The sequence below is a fragment of the Pollachius pollachius genome (assembly GCF_949987615.1).
Source record: "Pollachius pollachius genome assembly, chromosome: 2".
Lineage (NCBI taxonomy): Eukaryota > Metazoa > Chordata > Actinopteri > Gadiformes > Gadidae > Pollachius > Pollachius pollachius.
Window position 1 is genome coordinate 48,013,514 of NC_136935.1, and position 22,345 is coordinate 48,035,858.

The 22,345-nt window shown below is 45.3% G+C and overlaps 2 protein-coding genes across 3 annotated transcripts in view; both read right to left on the reverse strand.

Moving 5' to 3' along the window:
• Window positions 1-17,168, reverse strand: part of LOC307070825 (uncharacterized protein) — a 25,979-nt gene extending 8,811 nt beyond the window's left edge. For both annotated transcript variants that reach the window (XM_079729498.1, XM_079729497.1), the window contains exons 1-42: window positions 17,007-17,168; window positions 16,465-16,512; window positions 16,322-16,363; window positions 16,111-16,158; window positions 15,441-15,590; window positions 14,844-14,948; window positions 14,225-14,299; window positions 14,050-14,130; window positions 13,560-13,610; window positions 13,159-13,317; window positions 12,661-12,744; window positions 12,480-12,521; window positions 11,658-11,786; window positions 10,605-10,928; window positions 10,074-10,124; window positions 9,902-9,928; window positions 9,778-9,804; window positions 9,598-9,660; window positions 8,822-8,926; window positions 8,629-8,691; window positions 8,249-8,284; window positions 8,110-8,163; window positions 7,698-7,769; window positions 7,198-7,260; window positions 7,025-7,060; window positions 6,769-6,840; window positions 6,630-6,656; window positions 6,068-6,103; window positions 5,927-5,962; window positions 5,138-5,254; window positions 4,203-4,319; window positions 3,589-3,669; window positions 3,300-3,368; window positions 2,842-2,904; window positions 2,687-2,746; window positions 2,536-2,562; window positions 2,333-2,392; window positions 2,083-2,145; window positions 1,441-1,488; window positions 1,074-1,199; window positions 623-730; window positions 95-178 (exon numbers count right to left, since the gene is read on the reverse strand). In XM_079729498.1, the coding sequence (XP_079585624.1) occupies window positions 95-178; window positions 623-730; window positions 1,074-1,199; window positions 1,441-1,488; window positions 2,083-2,145; window positions 2,333-2,392; window positions 2,536-2,562; window positions 2,687-2,746; window positions 2,842-2,904; window positions 3,300-3,368; window positions 3,589-3,669; window positions 4,203-4,319; window positions 5,138-5,254; window positions 5,927-5,962; window positions 6,068-6,103; window positions 6,630-6,656; window positions 6,769-6,840; window positions 7,025-7,060; window positions 7,198-7,260; window positions 7,698-7,769; window positions 8,110-8,163; window positions 8,249-8,284; window positions 8,629-8,691; window positions 8,822-8,926; window positions 9,598-9,660; window positions 9,778-9,804; window positions 9,902-9,928; window positions 10,074-10,124; window positions 10,605-10,928; window positions 11,658-11,786; window positions 12,480-12,521; window positions 12,661-12,744; window positions 13,159-13,317; window positions 13,560-13,610; window positions 14,050-14,130; window positions 14,225-14,299; window positions 14,844-14,948; window positions 15,441-15,590; window positions 16,111-16,158; window positions 16,322-16,363; window positions 16,465-16,512; window positions 17,007-17,076 (3,199 nt within the window). In that variant the 5' untranslated portion in view covers window positions 17,077-17,168. The remainder of the gene's footprint in view (window positions 1-94; window positions 179-622; window positions 731-1,073; window positions 1,200-1,440; window positions 1,489-2,082; window positions 2,146-2,332; window positions 2,393-2,535; window positions 2,563-2,686; window positions 2,747-2,841; window positions 2,905-3,299; window positions 3,369-3,588; window positions 3,670-4,202; window positions 4,320-5,137; window positions 5,255-5,926; window positions 5,963-6,067; window positions 6,104-6,629; window positions 6,657-6,768; window positions 6,841-7,024; window positions 7,061-7,197; window positions 7,261-7,697; window positions 7,770-8,109; window positions 8,164-8,248; window positions 8,285-8,628; window positions 8,692-8,821; window positions 8,927-9,597; window positions 9,661-9,777; window positions 9,805-9,901; window positions 9,929-10,073; window positions 10,125-10,604; window positions 10,929-11,657; window positions 11,787-12,479; window positions 12,522-12,660; window positions 12,745-13,158; window positions 13,318-13,559; window positions 13,611-14,049; window positions 14,131-14,224; window positions 14,300-14,843; window positions 14,949-15,440; window positions 15,591-16,110; window positions 16,159-16,321; window positions 16,364-16,464; window positions 16,513-17,006) is intronic.
• LOC307071404 (uncharacterized protein) lies at window positions 17,148-20,912 on the reverse strand (the record flags this gene model as incomplete). Its single annotated transcript, XM_079730383.1, has 6 exons — window positions 20,847-20,912; window positions 18,941-19,014; window positions 18,405-18,455; window positions 18,170-18,220; window positions 17,238-17,498; window positions 17,148-17,152 (listed from the first exon to the last, which is right to left on the reverse strand). The coding sequence occupies exons 2-6, from the start codon at window positions 19,002-19,004 to the stop codon at window positions 17,148-17,150; spliced, it is 432 nt and encodes a 143-aa protein (XP_079586509.1). The 5' UTR covers window positions 19,005-19,014; window positions 20,847-20,912.
• Window positions 20,913-22,345: the final 1,433 nt, after the last annotated feature.

Consider the following 22,345-nt stretch of genomic DNA (forward strand, 5'->3'; position numbering starts at 1 on the left):
GTGCGTGCGGGTGTGTTTCTGCACATGCATCCATATGCACGAGTGCGTGTGTGTGTGTGTGTGTGTGTGTGTGTCCTGCGGTGACCAGACGTACGTTGCAGCAGGTTGATGATGTCGTTGACAGAGATGGACCCAGGAGGGCCTGGGGGCCCAGCGACCGCGGAGCCGTAGCCCTGGTCTGGGGCCACAAGAACAACATTAATACCGGTCTAATTAATCATAATAACCATGTGGTAATGATAGTCATAACCATAATGATCGTAGTGATGATAGTGTGTTAATGATTATAATGATCATAATGATAATAATGTGATGATAATAATAATAATGACAATAATTATAATAATGTGATAATGATAATAATAATCAATATGACAATAATCATAATAATGTGATGATAATAATAATGATACATAATAACGATAATGCTGTTATAATAATGTAATAATAATAATGTAATAATAATAACACAATTGTGGATTGTGAAACATTTGATACATTTATAGTATAATAAAATAACAATGAAAAAAACCACTGAGACATAATAACGGGCCCCTTATTGAAGCCAGCTCAATGAAACGTCACCAGCGTTGCCAGCTGTAGACCCAGCCCAGAGGCTCACCCTGGATGTAGGAGATGACCCGGCTGGCGACGTCGTTCACAGAGTCGCCACCAGGGGGCCCCGGGGGGCCAGGAGGGCCAGCCGGGAGGTAACGCAGGAGGTCACCACCTGCAGGCCAGATACAGGTCAGCCACGCACACACGCACACACACACACGCATGGGCAAAGACAAACACACACACACACGCGCAGGCACAAAGCAAGCACGCTGGACATATGTGCACACACATAAACACACACACACACACACAGACACGCACGCATACACAGACACAGACACAAGCACGCAAGCAGCATGTGTGTGCACACAGAGGCGCACAAACAGTCACACACACATGCACGCACACACACACACACACACACACACACACACACACACACATACACATAAACCAAGCAGACCCAGAGACCACTGCAGTGTACAGTCCTCCCCCCACACACACACACTTACGCTGCAGGTAGTCTGCAACATACGGGCCCACGTCCACAGACCCGGAGCCCTGCCCGTCTCTCCCAGGCTGGCCTGGGGGGCCAGGTGGCCCGGGGATGCCCTGCTGGAGACCCGGGGCCACCACCCCTGGAGCATGACACACAGTGCGGTCGGTTAGAGAGACGACGGGTTCATGAGCAACGAACTACGACCTCTCTTCTCACACAGCACGGAGGGGGTCAGGGAGAGACGGGACTATCGCCAGGTCGAGACAGTCGGAGGTTAAAAAGAACGTCCGGGGAATAGTTGGTGTAAAAATGAGTGCAATGAACAAATGCAGGATACGGGAGAAAAACTCAAGTCAAGCATGATGAAGAGCACCGCTTACCGCTGGAAGCCCCTGGTGCTCCTGGAGCTCCGGGGATTCCGTCCTCACCTGCCGTGACGCAACACACACTCATTAGTACCGGGAGTCACCAGGTCGGTGTCAAGCTGTATTCATTCATTCACCTGGGCCGGTGCACACCAATCTCCGTTTCGGTCTCCACATCATGGAGATGTGCCGAAGTTAGCTCAAGAGCTCTTGTCCACCTGCCTTCCCCGGGCAGGCAGTCGTCAACGGACGGCCGAATGTCACAATAAAGTACCTCGGCAAGCACTACAGTACAACACGACACGACGCGATACGACGTGATACGATACAACACATTAAACGCAACGCAAAACGATACGATGTGATATGATATGATGCGATGCGTTATGAAACAATGCAATACGGTATGATAAGTTCTGATACGATACAATGGGATGTGATACAATACAATACACCACTATACAATATGATACGATACGATACGATGCGATACGATATATGATGCGATGCGATGTGATGTGATACGATGTGATATGATGCGACATGATGCGATACGATACAATACAATACAATACAATACAATACAACACAATACAATACAATACAATACAACACAATTCAGTCCATTCCAGCAGAAGGCCATGAGAGCTCGCCTACCTTTAGGTCCCGGGAACCCTGGTGGTCCGGGAGCACCCATGAGACCGGGCTGGCCGGGGAACCCTAGAGGAAAGGTCAGAGGTCAAAGTGGGTCACATGTCCCTATCAACAAAACAACTTTCTAAAAGCATAGACCGAAAAAAATAAATAAAAAGAGCCCATACAACAGATACAACTATACACTATTTCTTAAACCACGTCCACAAAAACATGACGTGTTCTCCCTCGGAGCCCCGGGATGGAAACCCACCGACGCCGCCGCCGTTCGCATCCCCTGGGCTGCCGGGTAGACCTGGCTGGCCTGGGTCCCCTGGAAGAACGGTCCACAGGTTAGCATTCATGCGCCAACGCCTGGTGGCTCTCCCATGATGCACCGTTGTCCCCGACGTTACCACTATGGCAGCAGGCATTATTCTATGTTTGAGAATGAACGAAGACGACCGATGATCTCACCTTGGTAACCCTGTGGTCCTCTCTCGCCTGTGTAAAAATAAATGCGGAAAAAAAAACAACTTCAACGTGTCGCACGGCGCCAAGACCACCAGCACGACAGCAAAAATGTGTATTAAAAGATAGATTATTTTGGTTATTGCGCTGTACTGACCAGTGGATCCTTTAGGCCCGCGGGGTCCAGCGGGACCGGGGGGTCCGGAGAAGAAGGTTTCTGAAACACGAGGGACAGAACACAGCTCTCTGAGTACACATGCATCCCTTCCTGAGGTCCATATGAGTCGACCAGCCGAGCTCTGTCCTCTGTACCTGAGGTGGGAACGAAGCTGCCCGGCTCCCCCGGTTCTCCTCTGGGTCCGGGCTGACCGACACCTGGGAGAGAGACCGCGGTAAACGGACTGCGTTCATACAGCGCCTTCCTGACCAGCGGCCACACACTTAGGAAGGCGCCATACAACATTGCATAACGTTCATACACACTTTCAAACACGGACGGCGGAATAAACCATGCAAGGAGACAGCCAGCTGGTCGGGAGGGGTTAGGGTTTAGGTGTCTTGCTCATGGACACCTCGACACTCAGCCGGGGATTCGAACCAGCAACCGTCTGGTTACCAGCAGCCAACCTCCTGAGCCACATGCCGCCCATAGAGAGCCCTTTCCCTAACCAGCGGCCACTCAAAGTGGGTCTCAGTGCTTTCCAAACTCAGATACTTCTGAGTTTCCAACCTGAACCCTTGGTAATAAAATGTAACGGCACAACGTTTACCTGGAATACCGGCCTTCCCAGCTGGACCTGCTGGTCCTGCTGGTCCAGGTGCACCCGGAATGCTTTCAGCTAGAAAGAGAGGTTTATCTCAACGTTAAAAGCTAAACTGGCATGTTTCCATCTGTGTCTTTGCACCAGTGTAACTAACAGCCATGAACGTACTTTCTCACGCAAAGATTTTGTACGGCAATCCAATCACTTTTAAAGTGGCGGTATAGTTTCTACGGATACGACAGCATAGCAAAGAACTCTCAGCAATTAAAGCTTTATCCCCCGAGCAAAAACTGACCTGCATAGCCCTGTGGACCGGGCTGGCCTGGGATCCCTGGAGGTCCGGGGGGGCCAGGGGGTCCAGAGACTGAGGATTGTCCTGTTGGATAAAGATAAGCAAATTGAAACACGCATTGAATATGGGAATTTGACATATGCGTGATAGATGCATGCATTAGTTAGCCTCATACCATAATTGCCTGAGTCGTATTTTGTCCAAATTGTGATATCTAACCTAACCTCTACTCCCCTAATGCTGCTGATTCACTGTCCCTCATTGGCTATATCCTAAGCCAATCAGAGTTCAATCAGAGATCAATTCAATAATCACCCTCCACCTCATAGTCATCTATTTGACTTTGACGTTGAATGTAAGATGAACCTTAAAATATTTCTTAGGCAATTATGCTATGAGGCTAACGATAAGTTCCAGTGTATTGTACCCCATCCACGGCCTTGTTTACTGTTCTCACCGCTAGCAACGGGCTATAATGGAACAGGGAAACAAGCTAAACAAGCCAACAAGGTTAGCCTACATTTTACGTTGTGTGTGTTCTCCCCTGGTTTCCCGTGTGGGGTCCACAGAGTGAGTATCACCCAGAGCCCCCCCCCCCCCCGGGTGCTGGTACTCACTGGTCCGGGGGGAGCTGACGGTCTCCGATGACCTGACAGTGATCCCGGGCTCGCCGGGTCTCCCTGCCTCCCCCCTGCCTCCCCTCTCACCCGGCTCTCCCTGCTCTCCCTTGGGTCCTGATGGAAGAACACAAATTGACATTCAGCGTATTTAGCAGACGCTTTTATCCTAAGCGACTTACCATAAGTACATTTGTCAGAAGAAAGAGGAACAATATATCGCTATCGGTACAGTAAGGATGTTCATAGAACCAAATGCCAAACACTAACAATCACTTAACCCATTCTCCATGTACAACAAAGAGAGGTAGGAGGGCTGGGTAATGCCAGGTACCTCACAATTCAATTCAATTCAATTCTTCAGGTCTTGATTCGGTTCGATTCGATTTGATATTGATCCAATTGCTTCGATATCGATTCAATAATACGTGCAGATGAAAAAAATACCTAAATATTATTTAGAATTAACCATTTCGAAATGAATTAACCATTTCATTGTGCTTTAAATAGCAAAAAGGGAATACACCATTGTATAGTCTTGTTCCTGAGCTAAACTTGCAGCATAAAAGTAATAATCATAACATGGACAAATGTAATGATTATGTACATTTAGGCATACTCGTTTCTAGATTACAATGACTGAGTATGCTTTTTTCTTTTGATGGAAATAATCGATTTCAAAAAAATTCGGAATCGAAATTGAATAGAGAACAAATAAATGGCAGTGCATTGATGAATCGATATTTTTACCCAGCCCTAGGATAAGATGCTACAGATTGCCAAGTACTACCTTTAATTGCCGGGACGTACAAGATACAATAAGTGCGTACATTAAGTGCCAGGACGTGCAGCATACGATACATGAATGAAGAGCAATCGTTGACACATCCGTCCTAATGTGTGATTATTCCACGTGATAACGGTTACGGATTTACCGGATTGGCCAGGGAGGCCGGCGGGGCCGATGGGGCCGGACAGCCCAGGGGGGCCGGCGGTTCCTGGGGGCCCAGAAGGACCTGGTGGTCCGGGGATTCCCACGGTGTTGGATCCGGCTGGAAAAAACACGTCAGCACAGACATGAACAACACGACAACACTGGGATGTTTAAACATGTTTTTAAGGTATAGCTCCCCCCAACGTTAGGGCTGCTCGATTATGGAAAAAATCATAATCACGATTATTTTGGTCAATATTGAAATCAAGATTATTCAAACGATTATAATTGAGTTTGAAAACATGATGTATTTATTCAGCATGACTCTCCCAAAAAACACTTTGAAATTTCGCCTTAAAAAAATACATGAAATGGTCAAAAAGAAAATGTTCAAATCTAAAATAATGAACAGATATGTATCCAGCTGTTTCTATAAAACATTTAATTTAAAAAAAAGAAAAAAAAATCGATTATACTAATTTTGTGATCGTTTGACGCCAGAATCGAAATCGAGATCAAAATGAGATAATCGCCCAGCCCGACCCAACGTAGCTCTCCATGCTAACTAACGCTAAATATGTATGTTTATGTTGAGAATGTATTCATTGCAGCATTCATTCACAATTCATCCATTAGTTATGAGGATATTTGTATGACAGCCCAGATCCACGGAAGAAGCGATTTTACGCATCACATGATTGACATCATGAAATCACCGCCCCTGTGGCTATGGAGACCAAAGAAGAGAGCTCAACCAATAGCCACACATATATTAAGGTCTGGTTGTTACCTGCACTGAGGATTTTGCCAGGTTCTCCCGTTTCACCTGAGAGGAAATACCATCGTGATTACTATGAAGGCATCTGCAGCAAGTCGTGTTAAGATCTGTTTATTGTGTTCTGACTGGTGAAAGGCTGTCTGCTTTCATTACCTTTAGCTCCAGGTACTCCTGGGTTGCCAGCAATACCTTAGGTTAGAAGTAGCATAACACATTAGGTTAACTACTTTTCTTTAAAGGTTAAAATCTTAGGGTTAGAAGTAGCATGACACATTACGTTAACTACTTTTCTTTTAAAGTTAAAATCGTGGGTTATGAAGAAGCACGACAGATTAAGTAAACAACACAGGTAAAAGTTAACGTTAAATGTTATGAAAGCACCAAATATCAAAGACAGATTACTTGCCTTTATTACATAAACTACTTCCAAATGAATATTATAGATATCATATGCCTTTGTCACAGTATTGTTAAATGTCTGCCTCTAACTACAGATTTTTTTAGGAATCTTCAGTTTTCCATCCACAGATGTTAAACCAATAAGATAATGCAACTTTATTCAACCAGATAGTATCACTGAGATTACAAATCTATTTTTCAAGAGTCCTGGACAAGAATGCAGCATCAACCAAACAACATTTTGCTTTTAATAATAAGTTGCATTTTGTATGATGTGCTATTCTTTCACATCACTTTCACGCTACAGTAAACATACCTGGTGGTCCCTGTAGTCCAGTATTGCCTACAAACAAAATACAATTATGAGCATTCTATAGCATATACGTGATCCAACCAGATCTTAACCAGTAGTGAAGAATGCACTGTGTTAATGCCTTGCTGCCGGGCTGTGGTACCTGGGATCCCGGCATCGCCAGCAGGTCCGGACGGTCCTCTCAAACCTGGCAACCCGACCGAACCTTGCTCACCTACGGGTCAGGCATAGGAACTCAACTACCTGCTTTTCGCTTCTTCAAATTAATTTCTTCATTCAGTTATTCACACTTTTTAAAAACATGAAATCACAGAGGAGGAAAACATCATTGAAACATATCACAGGTCTCTACAGCTGTCTATCTTTCTCCACGAATAACACAAGGGTGAAGTGTTCACCTCTAGCCCCCTTTTCACCATCAGAGCCGTGTTCACCTGCGGAGGAAACACACAATGACACCTTCTTACACGTGTGACGCCCAACACATCCTGATACATCATCATGGTGGAGGTAACAAGGTGATGTATGTTTGAACTGTTATGTAATTAATATAATAGATAATACTGCTCACCCATTGGCCCCTTAGGACCCTTATCTCCAGCAGGGCCTCGCGGTCCACCTGGTCCGGCCTCACCTGGGGTAAGGGACATAGAGGACGGTTACAAATCAGCTCTGTATGCATTATGTTCGAATTCAGTCTACATGTTTGGGAAGTGAGTGGTAGCATGGTTGAAGTGGTTTGGCTCCCAGCTGAAAGGTTCTGGGTTCAATCCCAAAGGTCGACAGCCTACTGTAGGATTTCTTGAGCTAAGAAACCTAACCCCTACCTGCTCCTTAGCGACCTTTACCGGTGTTCGGTGTGAAATGCCTTGGCTTACAATTCAATAAAAAGTAGCTCATGAATCTCATTAATCTCATAAAGACGTGCGCTCCAAAAATATAGAAACTATCGCTTTAAATCCCCAAGCATTCATTTGAATGTGTGAACTTCAGGGTCACTCTGTATAATGTCTGGAGCTTTTTCATGTGATCACGTGCATGAAGGACGGTGCCATGCCAGCCACCACGCACCTGCAGAGCCGCGAGGGCCCTTCTCCCCCTGTTCGCCCTTGTTGCCCTGGGGCCCCGTCGTCCCACGGTCACCTGGAGTCAGAGTGAAGACATAAGGGAGAATGAAAGGAATAGAGCTGTATCTTTGTAATGGAAATGAACGCTAAAAGCGTAACTTATCGTTATGACGATAACAATAATTTACACTTATGGCACACGATACTTAAGTTGTCTCCAAACATTCCTCAGAGCTGCACCTGGTGGCATCCAACAATAGGGTATTGTGAAGATACCCATTGCTAACACCAGGGCTAACAACTTTTTAAGCACTGTGAGAGCCCACCTACAGTGTCAGAAGTTAACTGGAATTCCAACGTTAATCTGAGTCAAACCTGACAAAGTAAAGACAGAAGGTCTGCCTCTGGTTGGATACCTTTGGGTCCGGGAGCCCCTGCCTCTCCACGGAAGCCTTGAGGTCCAGGAGTTCCTGTGGATAACACGTACGTCAACGAATGACCATCAACACTCCCACAATGCAACAATCTGATGCGGACGTCCAATACGGTGCTTACCTGGGGTTCCTATATTGCCTTGTGGGCCGACATCACCTGCATGGCAGAAGACAAAGGTATGACATATGTTTTAGCTGACATTAAACGCTTAGAAAATCTCATAAGGCCAGGCCATACATGGTAATATAGCACTTTAGTCTTTTCAATCTATGCACGTTTCTTCGGTACAGATCTTCTGGAGAAAAACTGTGAAAAGCCATACAAGTATATTAGCAGAACCTTTACTTGTCCGACACATTCACACAAAATAATCTTGGTGATTTCTACAAACGAATGGGTAACGATGTGTTTGTGAAGCCAGAAGAGACAGTTACGCCGGAGTCATCCCTGACGGTCATTATCCTGTAAGGCTCCTACACCACAATGACCTTTAACCTTACCCTTTGGCCCAGAGAGTCCGGGAATGCCAGCAGGACCATGGGTTCCCAGAAGACCTGGCAGTCCTGTTGATACCAAGGTAGGAAATGAAAAAGGATGAACACACACACACACACACCAAACAAATGTGAACGCATGAAGTGAACGATGAAGGGATGACGTGTGACAAAATAGAGGAAGTCTCTGAAACCCTGCCTTTCTCTCCCTTTTCTCCGAAGCCAGGGGCACCCACTCCTCCTCTGGGGCCGGCGGGCCCCTCGCGGCCTCTCTGGCCCATGGGGCCCTCAGCGCCAGGTTCACCTGATGAAAGGCAAACAGAAGGACCTAGTGTTAAAGCCAACTGTCATGACCTTGACCTTCAATGACCTTTGCTTTCTATAGCAAAAATATCAGATGCATAATGTATTGTGAGAGCCGTTATCATTAGCCAAATTAAGCAATATATCAGCAAATATTGTATTTTTTGTTGAATGAACTTGCATGTTATTTTTATTAAGGAAGCAGTAGGCACGATTTTGAGGGAATTCCACTAACTGACTGAATTTGAAAAGATAGAAGGCAAAGAACTTCCCCCTTGCCTAAGCCCATCCCACCAAACAACGTCCAATCGTGTTCCGATCAGCGTCGTCGGGCAGAAAAGTCAATCAGGAACTTGAATATGTAGAGATGGGTAGCTACAAAACGAATCATGATCTGTGGTTTTGTCATCACCCGTAGAAACTTGGATTTAACAATGACTTACATATTTTTGCAGAAAAATAGCCTACTGTTCCTCTATAAGAAATTTTCATTATTATCATCATTATTACTTTGTTAGTTTGATATAATTCTCCCTTTGATATAAATGAAAATATAATTGTTTCATTAAGCACAAAGAATGACATTTGTCTACACATACTGTATCAACAGAATTATTAACGACACTTAGGGTCCAAATGCGCCAATGCAGTCGTATGAAACACGATAATTACCAGCGCTTCCTTTGGATCCGCGTGGTCCCTCTAGTCCAGGGTGACCCATCTGACCAGGGGGGCCTACAGGGAGGCCAGACCAACACCACGTTGTCAGTAGGGAGTAGTGTACTCTTAAAATTCAAACCTTCTTGCTTATCTTGCTTATAACTTGTGATTCTATGATTTTAACACACTGACCTGGTATGCCGGCAAAGCCAGTGTCACCTGAAAAACCACCACCATTAGGTTATTAGCTTTAAATGGGAGGTCTTATACATTTATAATGAATACATTTTAGCAGGAAACCGGTGGACTCACTGACCTTTCCCTCCTTGCATCCCATGATCGCCTGTGAAAAAATCCATAACAATGAGAAGCTCATATCACAGAGACATTTGGGCGTTTTTCTCTCCACGAAAAGAGAGAGAATACATTATGTTCGAATTCGTGTTGAAGTCAGTTGAATTCTTGTTTTGTAATCATGTTTGAAATACCTTTCGGTCCGGGATCGCCTCTGGCTCCTTTCATCGAGTACGTCAGGGATTCTGGAAAAAAACACATTCCCTACGATTAACACACCCCAACACCTCTTCATCATCATCATCATCATCAGGTCCTCCTCCTCCACCTCCTCCACCACCTCCCCGACCGTACCACCTCTTCATCATCATCATCATCAGGTCCACCTCCTCTTCCTCCTCCACCTCCACCACCTCTTCACCAACATCATCAGCTCCACCACCACCTCCTCCACCACCACCTCCTCCTCCTCCACCACCTCCTCCACCTCCTCCACCACCACCTCCACCACCTCCTCCACCTCCTCCACCACCACCTCCTCCACCACCACCTCCTCCTCCTCCACCACCTCCACCAATACCTCCACCACCACCTCCTCCTCCACCACCTCCTCCACCTCCACCACCTCCACCACCTCCACCACCTCCTCCACCACCTCCTCCTCCACCACCTCCACCAATACCACCACCACCACCTCCTCCTCCACCTCCTCCACCCCCCTCTACCTCTCAGGGTGTCCGAACGGAGCTCCGCCCGGACCAGCTGCTCCACGGCTCTCTGCAGGGCGGCGCTGTCAACGGCTCCGGACGTGGGCCCCCCCCCACCGGGCCCCAGGCTGCCACCGCCGGCCCCGGGCCCCGAGGCCCCCAGGTCGATCCCGTTGCTGGAGCGCGACTGGGCGGTGCCGGCGAAGGTCTTCTTCTGCACGTAGGACGACTCCAGGGGGTCGATGATGTTGACGGCGGAGAGGCGGCTGGTGCTGGCTGTTCCGCCGCCCACCACGTTCTCCAGCGTCTCCACACGGTTCTCCAGACGCTTGAACTTCTCCGCTAGTGGGGGAGGAGGGTAGAGGGGGGGGACGCAGGAGACAGAGGGATTGGATTAGGATCCGACGAGGTCATTAGGACCGCATAAACAACAAAACGACGACACACTTCACAAATGTGGACGTGGTTCTGGCCGCCGTGTTGGTGGCTTCGTGGTGATTGACAGTGGTGTCAGCTGTGTTCAGTTGCGATTTGGATGGAAAAAAATATTTAATTGATATGAGAAGCGGCGGATTTGGTTTGAATTACTCAAACAATACTCAAGCTATGGTATTGTGTTGGTGAGTAAATCTCCCTGTTGTTTCAGTCAGTTTTGGAACACATCCCTTCCTGCGTGTATGAACCCGTTGGCCTTCTGCCACCTGCACAGGGGGCTATAAAAGCCGCCATCACATTTGAATTACATGTTTATAATTCTCTGTTCACAACCTGCATCAGTGATCTGGGGTCCACCTGCAGTGGGAATCTCAAGCTTTCCTCAGTTTTCACCTCCTTTTCAGGACCCAACATGGTGCTTAAATAGATCCCCTCTGTGAACGGCACTGTGACCCACACTGTTGTACAGTTTATCCAGCACACTTTGCATGTTGCCTCAGACTAGCTTCCATCATAAGGCTCCCCTAACCTCACACCATTGGGGGGGGGGGGGGGTGGCGTTCTGTAACAAATCCCCTGTGTATAAAGGTTAGGTGAACACAGGCGTGCAGAGACAGGGACTCCTGGTGGGGTTACCCAGGGCGATGAGTCCGAACAGCAGGCCCAAGAGCAGCAGGAGGCCCAACAGGAGTCCCAGCAGCCACTTCCACCAGCTGCAGCAGGAGCTGAAGCAGGCTCCCAGGCCCGACTCGTCCTTCTGGATCTCTGAGGACCGGGACAAACAGGTACACACAGCAGGAGCGTATTAGAGAAGAACTACGCACAGTCTACACAGTGTTCTTCCTATACCAGGACTTTAAGGAGATCTTTTGAGGCTGACGAGAATGCATCAACAGAAGGATAGTCTAGCTCAGGGGTCTCAAACTCGCGGCCCGGGGGCCAATTGAGGCCCGAGGGATGATATTTTGTGGCCCCCTACTTGACATCAAAGTTTAGTGTTAGTGCGGCCCGCGCATTGTTGTCAAACGCACATTTTTGCTGAGTGGCTTGCCACGCTTTTTTATCACTTGTGATAGGGTGACCAGATGTCCCGGTTTTGCCGGGACAGTCCCAATTTTGAGTTGCGTGTCCTGAGTCCCGACAAAAGCCAAAGGACGCTAAAATGTCCCGGTTTCCGCGATTACATAACCAACTTGATCTAATTATAGCCCGATCATTAACTTAGATTGGGTCAGTTGTGCGCCTTTTTTTTTGTGGAATACTTGATGCAGCCCAGTCTGACCCAGACTCTACCTCCAGTGGCTCCCAGGTAAGTTTAGTTTGAGACCCCTGGTCTAGCTGAAAGGTTGTGGGTTTAAATCCCATTGTCAGCATACCACCGGTAAGGCATCATTGAGTAAGACTTAATGACTTGTGATGTGTTATTTAGAGTATAATAGACACATTATGGATGGTTACCTGCATATGTCGCCTTGTCTTTGGTGTAAATATGAGCAGTTCCTTTAGAGAAAAAATGTAATACATTTTTATGTTTCATTTGCTTTAAATAATTACAGAATATTATGTAGATATTGAAAATATGTCCTGGCGTTATGTGTTTAGAAAATAACTCTGAAGCTGAGTCAACGCAGGAGGCTACCGTTAGCATTAGCTCCTCCTGCCTCCAGTGAGATGGACGACATCTTCTTCTTCTCTCTCTTCAGCGAGTCCTCTGCGTACGAGCCTGGAGATACAGAATGGATGTTTAAAATAGATGACAAAGGAAAAGTTGTCCTGATAGAAGAGAGAAATATACTCAAACTAATAATTCTGCCAAGATATTGCACATTTTTACATAATATTTTTTTGTTAGTATTTGTTGAACCATTTTTGTCTGCTGGCTTAAACAGTAGGCCTAAATCTCAAGGTCAATATAAAATGAATACTAAATAAAATGAAACCGTTTCTTTTTTGATTGTCATTCTTTAAGTTACGAAAGCCACAAAAAGTATGATTCCAATTTTGAAATTCTCTTCTGTGACCATGTTGGACTATAATTAATGTAACATTAACAACAGGGTGCTGTTCCCAGCATCCATGTAGGACCAGTAACAGTTTATCAGTGCTAGCTTCCCTGCTAGCATCATAGCATCAGTACCAGAGGTGGAGGTGGGATTGGAGCTGAACATCTTGCCAGTGTCCTTGGTCATCACCAGTCGCTCTGTCTCCTTCTTGATTGGAGCGTTGTCCTTTTCCAGGGTAGTGAACCGGAAGTCCTTGGAAAAGACATCGTCGCTTGTGGGACTGCTGGGTACCACTTAAAGAAGACAGAAGAAATGGATATTTTCGAGGTTCAAATGAAAAACCCACATTAAAAGTCGTGAAAGAATGGTTTGTGAACACACAACTACACATTTTACTTACTCTACAAACATTTTATTCAACAAAATTATAAAGGTTGTACCTAAAACCTTTACCTAAAACCTGCAGATGGATATAATAGAGCCCTTCCTGTCTGTATAAGTTAGGATGTTGGGTGGTTTATTTTCCGCGACTTACTTGCAACTGTGCTATATCCAGAAGTGCTGACATTTTTCTGTACCCCGTAACCTATCAGAGGCAAAGACACACACACAAACACAAACACAGATACACAAACACACACACACACACACACACACACACACACACACACACACACACACACACACACACACAAACACACACACACACACACATACACACAAACAAACACACACCACTATTAGTCATGAATAATTGCATCTAAAATCTGCACTTTAACTTTTCTACTGCTGCAGTTCACTCCTTCGAAAACCAACCGTACCAAGGGAATGAAAAATCATAAATAACGTTTCCTCTCTAAATCTGAAAATGACTAATAAGTAGCTCCAACTCAAGCCACTAGAGGCTGCTACTGGGAAAAACTAACATGGTACAGGTTTAATCATACAACTTAAATACAAAAGAAGTAGTAAAGTTAAAGAATTGAATAGTGCAGCATCATGTTTGCAAAGCACACAGGACACACCTGCATGTGGATGGATGCCATTTGCAGTGTAGCCCGTGCTACTTGTGCTGACCAGGTTATTCTGGACTCCGTACAGCGGTCCTAGGAGAGAGAAGAACGTTTATGCCTTTATACGTCTGATTCTATTTGGTGTGGAGACCTGGACCTCCACCACAAGGCAGGGAAAGATGCTCACCAGAAGTGCTGGAGGCCGCCATCCCAAGGCTGATGGGGGGAGAGCTCTGTGTCAGGTTCCTCTGCAGCCCGGTGTCTGCACGAGAGAAGATAAGATACTATAATAAAATAGAAGAGAAGAGAATGGACTAGAAGAGAAGAAAGGAGAAGGGAAACTAATAGAATAGAACAGAGAAGAAAAGAGAGAAGAAAAGAGAATAGAAGATAAGAAAAGAGAATAGAAGAAAAGAGAAAATAATGAAATAGAAGAGAAGAAAAGATAAGACGAGAGAATAGAAGAGAATAGAAAATAATAGAATAGAATAGAAGAGAATGGAGGGGAAAAGAAAAGAAAAGAAGCAAAGATAACTTTGTATAATATAAGAGAATATAAGAGAATATAATAGAACAGAGCACAGAGAAAAGAAGAGGAGGGAAATGATATCTCAACTGCCATAGTTCAAACATAGATTGTCATGCATGATTCATTCCCGCTTATAAATCGCCTCATACTCAAGATGGGTGCACTAAGCTGTCATATTGTCCCACAGCGGGTCTCGCTGCCGCTCACAGCAAACAATAGCAAACTACTGAAGAACTGCACGACTCGTGAGCTTCTCCAAACCCTGTGTGGAACTGACCCGTCAGACGGAGCGTGCCCACCGGAGACAGGTTGTTTGCGTTGGTGCTGTAACCATAGCTACTCACACCGTTCACACCGCCGGTCCAAACGCTTTCGTACTGGCCTGGGGGAAGGGGATTCACAACAATCAATCAACGTCAAAAGGATGAGGAGGAGGGGAGGGGGGAGGATAGGAGGATAGGGGGAGTGGAGGGGAGATGGGGAGGAGGGGAGGAGGGGAGGAGGGGAGGGAGAGGAGGGGAGGAGGGGAGGAGGGGAGGGAGGGGAGGAGGGGAGGAGGGGAGGGAGAGGAGGGGAGGAGGGGAGGGAGGGAGATGGGAAGGAGGGGAGATGGGGAGGAGAAGAGAAGATGGGGAGGAGGGGAGGGAGGGAGGGGGAGGAGGGAGGGAGGGAGAGGAGGGTAGTAGGGGAGCTTGGGAAGGAGGGGGGGAGGGGAGATGGGGAGAGGGGGAGATGGGAAGGAGGAGAGGAGGGGAGGAGATGGGGGGACGGGGAGGAGGGTCGATGGGAAGGATGGTAGGAAGGGGGGGAGGAGGGGAGATCGGGAGACGGGAAAAGAGGGGAGCAGGGGAGTCGCTGCGTGCGGGGGGCTGACCTGCGTTGCCCTGGGAGCTGTCGGACAGGGTCCGGGTGTCCACGCTGGCCTTGGTGGGGATGGGCAGGGTGCTGTTGTGGGAGCGGGTGGGGCTGACACTGCCGGAGCGACTGCCCCTCAGCAGACGCTTCACGTCGCCCAGCTCCGTCCCTGGGGGGGCCGCGAGACACATCAGAACACACACACACACACACACACTCACAGGGGTGCACATACACTCACATACACACACAGCTATACACGCACACGCGTTCTGATACACACGGATATACAAGCCCGGACATACACACGTACACACACACACAGATACGTACACGCGCTCACGTACATCCCCATGTTTGCACACATTATGCACATATATACACACGCGGCAACATGCGCACGCACACACGTGCACCAATACACACACTGACATACACACATACACACACACACTCACATACAAACACAGGCACATGCGTGCACACGTACACACACACACAAAAACAAACATACACATGCATGCAAACATACACACGCACAAACACACACACAGACATCCATCCATCGATTGATGGATTTATAGATGGATGGATGATTGACAGAAAGATAGGTGCATGGATTGATGCATGGACGGGTTGGATACAAATGACACATGTATGGGATCTTGTTGGGATGAGTGGAGCCTCACATCTGGTGGAAGGAGAAGCACTCTGGAGTCTGGCTCTGATCTCACTCTCTGAGACAGAAACACATACGAGATACAGCTGGTTAGACGTGATCCTTCCCTTTCATCCTCTCTCTCAGTGATGAACCAGAATGTGTGTACAGAATGCAGCTGCAGAACCGTCTGACTGAATTGTTTGTTGTTTTCTGTGTAGGTATCAGGTGGTCCATCTTACCTCTGCTCTCTGTCCGTCCTCTTGTGGTAGAATTTAAAGAGCCTTAAACATAAAATAACATTGTTGTTTATTGAACATGAAAACCCGTGGATAATGTACAGAATGAACGGCACTTTTGCACACACAGAACGGTCAATAGTCACCATATTCTCTCCTGGTGTATTCAGGAGATGAGTTCCCACTGGAACTTCCTGAAATATACAGTAAAAGACCATTTTAAGAACACATTGAAACATGAGGAAAAGCTGTTTCTTTTTAATCAAACGTGAAGAAAGAAGGCGAACAGACAGTTGTGTCTTGATAGTGACAAAACATATACAGCTGAAGAAGATTTACTCTTGCTGGCAGTGTGTGTGTGTGTGTGTGTGTGTGTGTATGTGTGAATGCGTGTGTGTGCGTGTGTGTGAATGTGTGTACGTGTGCACGCATGTGGGTGTGTAGTGGGTCAGTTCGGCAAGATACGGCCCACACATTTGGTGGCAGGGCAGTGGAGCTGACAATACACAACAGCCTCGAGGAGGGGGTAACAGTAGCAGATGGTTGTGCCTTGTGTTTGTGTAACGTTTGCTCTTCCCTTACTGTCACGTTTTGAGGAAAAAATAAAAAAATGTACACCCTGATTTCTCGACCAACACGTGTAAAGAGACGGAGGCATGAGGTGGGTCTGATGTATGGTCGCACTGACCGTCGTACGTGCCGGAGCGGGAGCTCTTCGTCATGCTCATGGTCTTCCTCTCTGTGACAGGCGAGTACATCGGCTTGGAGGACGAGGAGTTGGACCCAAGCCGGGCCCCTCCGGACCCTCCCGAGCTGTAGCTGGTCTTGGTCACGCTGGAGACAGCGCCGCCTCCTCCTCCTCCACCACCACCACCTCCTCCTCCTCCTCCTCCTCCTCCTCCACTTCCTCCAGTCATGCCGATCACAAACTCTGAATCAGAGCCGCGGGAGAGCGAGGAGCTCCGTCCGCCCGAGGCGTTGCCGGCGGACAAAGCGCCCAGGGAAGTGACGGTCAAGTTTCCAGAACCTTTGCCGGATCCGTAACCACCTCCACCACCACCTCCACCACCACCTCCACCACCTCCGCCTCCAGCCGCGTAAGAGGTGGAGGTGGATCCGCTGCTGGAGGTGAACACTGAGCTGCTGTCCCCCGAGAGGCCCCCGCTCAGAGACAGAACACCTGGGATACGATCAGATCAAGGTGTAGGATGAGGCCCGGTTCATTGAGTGGGTCAGGCTGGGACAGCGGAAGGCACAGGACCAGAGTTGTTTTAATCATTCAATCAAGATTTAAAACTAAACTACTAACTAAAACTGTAAGAAACTGTATCTGTACACACACACGATAAGAGTAGTAAAAAGGTGTGAAGGAGGTGGAACAGTAGAAGATATCAAGTGAAATGTCTACAAGTGTTCTTCTTACCAATGTTGAGTGGTTTTGCCACGTGTCACAACACAAAACAACAACGAACATCCCTTCAAATTTGACCTTTAAAATTACAGACAGAGGAATTATCGCTGTGGAACTTTTTCCCAGTAAGAATTTCGCCTAAGTAGAATAGAAAACTATAGCTAACCTATAATTACCACCGTTTTGTTATGCCCCCCAGTCAGCAAGATCATACTGGCAAAGGTTGTATGTGCCTGGGAGAAGGATTTTTAAAGTTGCGATTCAAAATCTGCTGAACATTATCTATGCAGGGAGAGTGCAGTGCCTGGACATGTCCTGGCAGACTGCAACGTCTACTCTCTCTTTCATGATTTAATGTTGACGTTCAAATATGTTCTCTTAGCCCAGGGATGCAAATAATCTGTCCGCAAAAGGGATGACCAATCACAGGGCGGGCCTACCTGAGCCGCTGGAAGAGGCCGTCCGTTGACTGGAAGAGACACTCACGCTCTCTAGTGGAAGAAATGGTCATAAATAAGGTTAGAAATAATGTTAAAAACCTGCTTATGTAAGTTTTGATCAGTGTTAATTTTCTCATTAGCGGCCTCTAGTGGCTTGAGTTGCGGCTACAGTTATAGCTCTATACTGTGCTACGGTTACTGTCGTTTGAGGTTTTGCTACAGTGAACCAACTTACTTGGTGGCAGTGATGTCAACCTGGTTGTCGTGGTTACCGTTTCTGTGGTCACTGCATTCAGATAAGATGGACACATAAAAAAAAACATTGTAAACATGTTTTGACATGCTGTCCTCAAACACAATTATGCATGATTATATGTGGATATTCTATGCTTTGAATACTTTTTTTTGTATGCCTTAAATTATGCAAACCAGTTAGACTCTTCAATCTCTATAAAATATTGTTTCATCGCAAAACAATATTTATGAACTGTACAGAACAAGTTTTATTTTAAGTGAAGAATGGTCAAACACTAAGTGCCTTCAGTTAAGTGCCTTAATTAAACGTAAAAATGTCAAGTTCAGCCAACCAGGAAAAAGAAAATGCACATTTCATTCTGAAATTAATATAATCTGAGCATTAAGCTTTATTCTTTGGAGCCCCACAAGGCAAAGATCCACTAAGGATCCTCAGTGACCCAGCTCTGTACTCAAGCTGTCTTCACAAAGAAAAATACACCTTGTAGTTCTTACATCACATTCCTCCAGACCTACCCTTGCCACTCCCTCCAGCCGCTCCCCCAGACTTGATAATCTTTGTTGTGGTTAGATTCTCCATCCCATGTTATCTGTGATCAGATCATAGAGGTGCACCACCGTGTGAAACATGGAAACAACATGAAAGCCGGCGTTCTTAAGAAATGCTGGAGGTATGAAGGGGTGACGATGGATCACACAATTCAAATACTTCACTTCTACTGCAGGCCCCTGGGCGGTGTTTACCTACAGAGCGCCTTTAGAAAAGACTCGTCCATTGTTAATGGCATGGGTCTATTTCTTCTCTTTGTAACGACACCACCTTTATGAGAGCCCTCTGGGGCCTGGATGGGTCGTGCTGGTTTGAAGGCTTCAGGATCAGCTGTACAGCCGTGTGGTGGCCTATTTACGTATGATAAATGGAACAGATTTTCTTTACCCGCCTACAGGCCTCCCCATTATGGACACTCTATACAGGCATGGGATCAAGGAGATCAGAGAGCACAATGTTTAGAACGTCAGTCAGGGTGAAAAGAATGCCCCTTTCTGTAGGAATACTGCAGCGCATGCAAAGACTCCAGAAGCAAATACAAAGATCAGAGATCAAGGCAAGGCACAACAGTGCCCAGAGACAGAACTGAATTTGTGGACACAAGTTGGTTCCTGCTCCTTTTTTTCGTTAGCGTAAAAGTGCTGTAGTGTACTTTTTTTTAAAATACAGGGCACCTAATAGAATACTTGAGTCAACATTGAACAGTGAAATAGCACTGATGCTAACCAATTTATGGCTTATGTTTTCAAAAGCACTTCAAACTTTTCCTCTATAGCAAATGCCCCCTACAGTACAGACTAGAATCAAGATACAATGAACATGTTTTTACAAATGTAGAACACAAACCCTTAATTAAAACCTAAAACCATGTTTAACCGCAGATGTCGTAATAGTAATAGCACATTTACGAATGGATAACTGAAAAGTCTGAACGCAAATGTGAATGTAGTTATCTTAGGTATTTTTAATGTTAATTTAGTTATGGAAGGCATGATAAATGTGAATGTTAGTTAAGTGAGGCATGTAGTTAATGTGAATGTAGTTAATTATATATATATAGTTATACATATAATAGTTAGCTATGCGGAACATCACAAGGAAGTTGAGGGAGAGGAATGGAAGATAGGTGGAACCTGTGGTAGGAATCACTTCTTAACCAGATTAGATCAAATCAAATAAATCCCAAAGTTACTAATGTTTACCACTGGAATTAAACCGCTCTTTATCAAGATAACAGCAAACCTGTTGTGTGGTATAACCACACAATAGCAAATAGCCGCATGGATGTATTCTCTCAACCCACAATCGATTTATTTTCCGGTTGTGTGGTTTTGCAGAGGTGTCGTAAATCAAACAATTATATTCCCTTACGGAACACATAGCATTTATATACATAATAACACATCATAATCACACACAGAAACACACTGATGCACACACACAGCCAAAAAACACACACAGGCGTGCACACGCACGCAGACACAAACACACACACACACACACAGATACAAACACACACGCACACACACACACACACAAACGCACACACACACAGATACAAACACACACACACACACACACACATGCAAGTGCCCGAATTTACACACACGCACACACACAGTCATGCTGCACTGGCAAGGGATTTTATGTGTATCAAAACGTATCAAAGTGTATCAAAATCATCTGAATTCTCAATCCCTCCAAACAGTATAAATTGGTTAAGCAGATAGGATAGCAAGTCAACAATGTTCAGTTTTCCTACCTTTCAGCTTGTCTGAACAACAATCTTTAAATTTAAGGTCGATCCCTTAATATTCTTCTCCGCACCGTTAATACACACACACAGTCTTTTTTTAAATATCTTATATATACCTTTGCTGTAACCCAAGTCCAGGTGTGCGGGTTATACACTACACAGTGCAACTGGGCAACAGACACATGGACGTTTTCTTATGTATTAACTCCTTTTCTGACTCACCGCTTCAGCAGGCATGTTCCGACAGAGTGGAGGGGCTGTAACTTTCACCGGTGACAGACATGATGTTTAGGAGCAGGGAGAAAAATTGCCTGAGGAGAAATGGATGAAAAAAGTACACCTGTGGCTGTGGAGAAACAGGGCAGTAAAATATGAATACTGGAGACATTGATGATTCTGTGGGTTCTGGGACATCAAGTTGGGCCAAAGGTGTGTTGTTGATGTATAGATTATGTATATATCTTTGAGCTTCATGAAACATAACCTCAGGCTATTTAAGTGGTTCTGGTAAAGAGCTTGAACCTGAACTTCACCGTAAAACAATTAGAAAACGGCACTCTCTATTTTACCGAAAACTAAAAAGTTGACTGGCTCATAATTGAAAAGCTAAATATGTGACTCAAGCTTCTGTTAGAATGTTTTGACTTTAATGCAATATTATATAATATATTTAAATAATATATATTTCAGCTGTTCTTTCATTTACCAAATAATGCAAAAGATATATGCTTTTCAATGTTAGAATTGTTTAGCGGACAACGTTTTGGTTTTAAAATGCACACACATTATTTGGCCCATAGACTTTTCTTTTTTAATAAATATAATTTAGTAATTTTAATGAGCAACAGATTAAACTGGAATAAAAATAATAATAATAAACTGTGTTTTTTTAACAGAGGAATGGTTTAGTTTAGCGTCTACTGTACAACTTTACCAATATAAAGTCGGATTCTTGAGACTGTCAGAGGTCAAATGTTGCGTGCACATTAAGTTTGTGTCCATTTTGGGTGACGCTTGACTCAGCTATTTGACTGCTCTGCCCACACACTTGGCAGCACATCACCACCTTACCTGGAACGCAATGTTCAGCTAGGATCCTTGTAAAAACTAGGAACATATAGTAAAGTCACATTCAACAAGGAACATTTGTCCTAAAATTGAATCAAAAAAATTTGCCGAAAACAAGAGGACACAGAGAAAATAACAGTTAAAATATAATTCAAAGAAGAAAAAGATATTGAAAAATGTTATGTCTAGCATGAAATTTATGCGTTTACAGATGATTCGTAAATTAAACAACAATTCATGTTTTTAGTAAAAGTAAATAATAGATTTGAGTGTGCTGAGTATGAATGTCTTTAAAAGTTTCTGGTTGCAAAAAAACCTCAATTGTGATGTCATATTGTGAAGTACTTTAACCATTCCAAAGGCTTCTTGCTGTAAAGGTCATGAAAGCAAGAAGCATGATGAGCTAACGAACACATATTTTGCATTCTGCTGAACATTGTGTATCAAGTGCACCCGACAAATGTGTCCTTGATTCACAGTTTGACTCTAATCCTCATTTAGAAATATCTACATTTTAATTTAGGGAATATAAAATATCATAAAATAA